This window comes from Octodon degus, unplaced genomic scaffold, assembly GCF_000260255.1.
Source record: "Octodon degus isolate 3935 unplaced genomic scaffold, OctDeg1.0 scaffold00130, whole genome shotgun sequence".
Lineage (NCBI taxonomy): Eukaryota > Metazoa > Chordata > Mammalia > Rodentia > Octodontidae > Octodon > Octodon degus.
In genome coordinates, this window is record NW_004524706.1 from 3,604,351 (window position 1) to 3,609,572 (window position 5,222).

General features: G+C 41.2%; 1 protein-coding gene across 3 annotated transcripts in view; it reads right to left on the reverse strand.

The window, feature by feature from the left end:
- The window catches only part of Clspn (claspin), a 49,141-nt gene that overhangs the window by 5,775 nt on the left and 38,144 nt on the right, over nt 1–5,222 (reverse strand). For all 3 annotated transcript variants that reach the window (XM_004641015.2, XM_004641014.2, XM_004641013.2), the window contains 3 exons: nt 4,352–4,455; nt 574–738; nt 351–472 (listed from right to left, as the gene is read on the reverse strand). In XM_004641015.2, the coding sequence (XP_004641072.1) occupies nt 351–472; nt 574–738; nt 4,352–4,455 (391 nt within the window). The remainder of the gene's footprint in view (nt 1–350; nt 473–573; nt 739–4,351; nt 4,456–5,222) is intronic.

Consider the following 5,222-nt stretch of genomic DNA (forward strand, 5'->3'; position numbering starts at 1 on the left):
TGTGTGTGTGTGTGTGTGTGTGTGTGTGGGGCCAGCTCAGCCCACCAGGGGGCGCGGCTGGCTGGCATGTGGTGCTGGGGGATCGAACCTCGGTCCCTGTGCTTTGCCAAGCTTGTTCCAAGTAGGTGCTTTAGACCACTGAGCCATCTCTCCAGCCCCCCTACTACAATTTTGATTGCCATTTGAGATCATTTATTTATTTATTGGTGGTGAGCATTGAACCCAGGGCCTTGCACATACAAGGCAAAAACTCTACCACTGAGCCACATCCCCAGCTCCTGCCCTCTGACGTCTTAAACTGGACGGACATGTTACTGGAATATTACTTCTGAAGGCAACAGCCAACATACCTATGTTTTTCCATCGGAATTTCCTCATCCGCCCAGGTCCATCACTGTGCAGATCTCCATCAGCAAGGTACCGCTCTTGGTATAAGCGGAGCTGTCGCTTATCATCATCCAGCATGGTCTTCCTATACAAGAGGAGAAGTGAGGCAGTCAGTACTGGGACCACTCGGACTGGTGACAGGCCGGGGCTTCCAATGCACCCTGCTGGACTTACTGGGACACTCACATGTGTATTTTCTTGATTTGACTCTGTAGTTCCTCATCAGAAGGAAGAATTTCATCAATCACATCCTCTTCGTACTCATTGATCTCTTCCCCATCATACTCGTCTTCACTCCCCACGTCACTTCCTGACACCTCCGCTTCATCCTCCAGATATTTCTTCAACCTCCTGGACAGCAATTTTAAGGATCAGAAGATGGAACAATGGAACAGAATGCGGACACAATGAGAGCAGCACACAGAGTCACTGTGACAACAGTTTCATTAAATTTATAACACATTTTGATAGTATCTAATTTTATAGTTATATTTAAAAATCAATCACTTAACATATACCATCAGCCAGTAACTCTGTTTCACAGGCATTACCACAATATTTTTAAGAGTGGGCACTGCTGTTTTCTTCACTTTAAAATTGATGAAGAGGGACCAGGGATACAGCTCAGTGGTATAGCACCTGCTTGGCTAGCACAAGGTCCCAAGTTCAATTTCTGACACCAAAATAAATATATAAATAAATAAATGAAAAGGGGCCTGGAGAGATAGCTCAGTGGCATAAACACCTGCCTGGCAAGCACAAGTGCAAGGATTCCCAGTATTGCATGCCGTGCCAGCCCTGGAACCCCAGGTGTACCCTGCCAGCTCTGAAACCAACTGTGGTGGCTCATGCCTCTAATCTCAGTGCTGGGGAAGCTGAGACAAGAGGATCACCGAGTATGACCTGCAGAGCAAGACCCTGTACCAAATAATAAATAAAAAATAAAATAAAATAAAATGGCCAATGACATATAGCTCAGTGGCAATAAGACTGCCTGGCAAGTGCAAGGACTGAAGTTTGATTCCTGGTACAAAAATAAAAGAGTAAAATAAAATTGATAAAAGAACCAAGACAAAACCAGGCATGGTGGCAAACATCTATAATCTTAGCACTTTGGAAGCTGAAAAACAAGTGTTACCAAGTTCAAAGAAGGAAAAAAATAGCAAGGACAGGAGACTGGAAGCAATGACATTAATTCTGCAAGGAATGAGAGATGCTGGTATAGAAGTCACTTAAGAAGGCACAGTGAAATTAAACAATTCATCCAAAGTCACACACAGCTAGGACGCAGCAGAGCCCAGATTAAATCCAGGCTGGGTAACCCTAGAAAACTTTTTTTTTTTTTCCTAGAAAACTCTTAATCTTCCTCCTATATTTGGAAACACCTGTTGGGGGGCCCAAATTAAGCATACCATCTTTTAAAAGAGTATGGGGGAAAAAAAAAAAGAGTATGGAGGCTTCTTACAGCAGCAGTTTAGGGATCATCTTACACCTTGCTGTATCTTGACCCCCAAATTAGAGGCAAGACTGAGGCTCAGGGCCAGGGAGATAGCTCAGTGGCCTAAGTGCCTACCTCGCAAGCATAAGGTCCTGAGTTCTATCCCCAGTATTGAAAAAACAAAAACTAAAACAAAAAACAAAAAACAAAAAAACAAAAAACCAAACCACAACACTGAGACTCAGAGCTCTTGGTAATCAAAACCACTCCTAGTTACTTTTTTCCTAATGTCAGTCCTTTTTGAGAAAGACTGCTGTTGACCTAGGTTCAAATCCTATTATCTATGATGATGAAAAGCACCAATCTGGTACCTCTTGAAGGCTAATTTTCATGCTTATAATACATATTTTATTTACTTTTTCTTGTTTATGATATATAGTACACTCTTCATTGGGAATCTATACACACACATACATCTTAATCTTTTTTTCCTTCCTCTTCCTCTCCTCTCTCATTCCTCTGTCTCCTTCCTAGCCAACATATCAACCTCCGTATTTCCTAACATCTAGACTGTATGTTTTTAAAGCTGTATTCCTCTGTATCCTAGGGCTCTTAGGGAATTCTCTCAGGGGCTGCCTGTTACTAAATTTCCCAATCTTCTTGTCATCCTCTTTGAGCAATTCAACTTTTAACTACAATTCTTTATGACTTTCATTTGAACAAAGAGATCTGCAGTTAAATGACATTAAGAACCATTGTCGGGGGTCTGGGGAGATGGTTCAGTGGAATAAGCGCTTCCCTGGCAAGCACAAGGGCCTGAGTTCAATCCCTGGTCCCACCAAAAAAAAAAAAAAAAAGAACCATTGTCTTAGAAAAATCTTATAAATATTCTAAAGCCGTATCAGAGTTAATTTGACAGGTGACAAATTAGAACCCCAAGTGGATGTTAACAGAGTGGAATGCTGGGTTCAAGGCAACCATGAGCCCAGAATCCCATGAATCTACTAGGCATCACTATGATGCCCAAGATATGGATTCCCAAAGGAAGTCATTCACATTCAAATAACATTGAACACCTATTAGAATTATTGTTATTATTTTTTTTTGCAGAACCGGGAATTGAACTCAGGCCCTTGAGCTTGCCAGGGAAGTGCTTATTCCACTGAGCCATCTCCCTGGCTCCCACCTATTATTTTTGTGGGGACCAGGGACGCAGCTCAGTGGCACAGCACCTGCCCTATAAGTACAAGGTCCTGAGTACATTTCTTAGTACCCCAAACAAAACAAAATACCCGTGAATCTCAAATATATAAAATGCATACATATGTTAAGAAATAATGACCATTGACACTTTCACATATACTGTGGACAGGAGACTATCTATCTATCTATATCTATCTGCATTCTTTATTCATTTTATTTTTTGCAGTGCTGAATACAGAACCCAGGGCCTTGCTCATGCGAGGCAAGCATGTGCTCTAACTGAACTACACCTACCATCTCTCTGTATTCTTTTTATTTTTTTGGCAGAACTAGGAATTGAACTCAGGCCCTTGCGCTTGCCAGGGAAGTGCTTATTCCACTGAGCCATCTCCCCGGCCCCCTGTATTCTTTTTTCTCTTTCTTTCTTTTTCTTTTTTTTGACAGAACCGGGGATTGAACTCAGGCGCTTGTGCTTGCCGGGGAAGCGCTTATTCCACTGAGCCATCTTCCCGCTCCCCGCCACAACCCCGTATTCTTTTTCTTTTGGTGGAACCAGGGATTGAATTCAGGCCCTTGAATTTGCCAAGGAAGCACTTATTCCACTAAGCCATCTCCCTGGTCCCTCCCCCTGTATTCTTTTTAATAGTCTGAAATAAATGTCTTATTTTCATGATCAGAACAATCAATATTAAAACATTAAGTGGGCAATTTGTTGGAGGCCAGAACGAGTAAAACACAGAATAGTAATTCATAGGGAAAGTTCCAGGGAACTTTAGCTACTTATTCATTCATTCATTCATTCATTCATTCATTCATTCATTCATTCATTCAGTGGTACCAGGGATTGAACTCAGAACCTTGTGCTTGCCAGGCAAGCACTTATTCCACTGAGCTATTTCTCTGGCCCCCTCTCTACTAATTTTAGTTCTCAGACTCCACACGTATAAGTTTGCTCTTCTGATCTTTGGCTACATTGTAAGTAGTATGGACCCAGTACATCAAAGAGCCAGACTACACCTCCAAAGAAAGAGAATTCCCAAGACCTGTGAAGATCACAGGCAATGTCACTAGATCTGGAAGGAAGAAGAGGCAGAAACACTTAGCACTGGTATGACCTAAGGAACACTGACCACCATATTTGAATACTGAAGACATCTCACACACTAAGTGTTTTGTTTAATCTATGTTAACCACAAAACACTGAAACAGAACCAGAAAATGTAGATTAAAAGTGGTAAACTGGAAAAAGAAAAAAAATGCTAAGCTGTCACTCAGGAATTAAAGGAAAACCCTCCCATTTGAAGGAATGGAGACAACACCTACATTTGCCTTTTCAGCTTTTCAGATCGCTTTAAGAGTTCTTCTTCATCCTCATCTTCCTGGTCATCCAATGCCAAATTTTCATTATCAGAGTCACTGTGTTCATCCTGCCAAAAATCACAGTATGAAAGTTGAGATTAAAATACATCTCCATAGGGGCCATATGCAAAAGACTGAATGTGACATTGGTCTAATCTGACTAAATGCTGTGTATTTCATGATAGTTAATAAAGGTGTGACCTCTCTTAACTAAAGCTAGAGGGACTTATAGCAAACCATCAAGACTCCACAAATAAAGGGGTCTAAGAGCTAGTAGGTTATGACTGCTAGCCTCAAAATGTTTATACATTTACCTGTTAGCTCAAGTGTTCATGCTTCAATTATATATATTCTAATCTCTCAAAAAATTTGTTCTTTCCTAAGAAGATATCAAAATCTAGGCAATCATGCAGGCAAAATCTACAGCAAATATGCTAGATTAAGATTCCTTTTACTGGGATCCACCAGATTTTGTCCATAGATACATATTAAGGCCTTAACTAACTGTCCATCTTGTACAGCCCAGGTGAGCTGAGTCTTCTCTAGGTTTCCTGCCTCATTACAAGAGAAGTTGCTCTCACATTCCTTGGGCAGGGTTGCTTCAGGAGGCCTTAAAACTAAAACGTTATACTTTGCTCAGTGGTCCCCAGGTATCTGACACAGGTGCAGAAGTTAGAAAGGTTTGCAAGAATAAATTTGTCTCAGTTGATAAAAATTACTCAGAAAGTGTTTCATAGTGGCCAGGGAAATAGCTCAGTAGAATAAGTGCTTGCCTGGCAAGTTCAAGGGCCTGAGTTCAACCCCCGGTTCTGGAAAAAAAAAAAAAAAAAAAAAA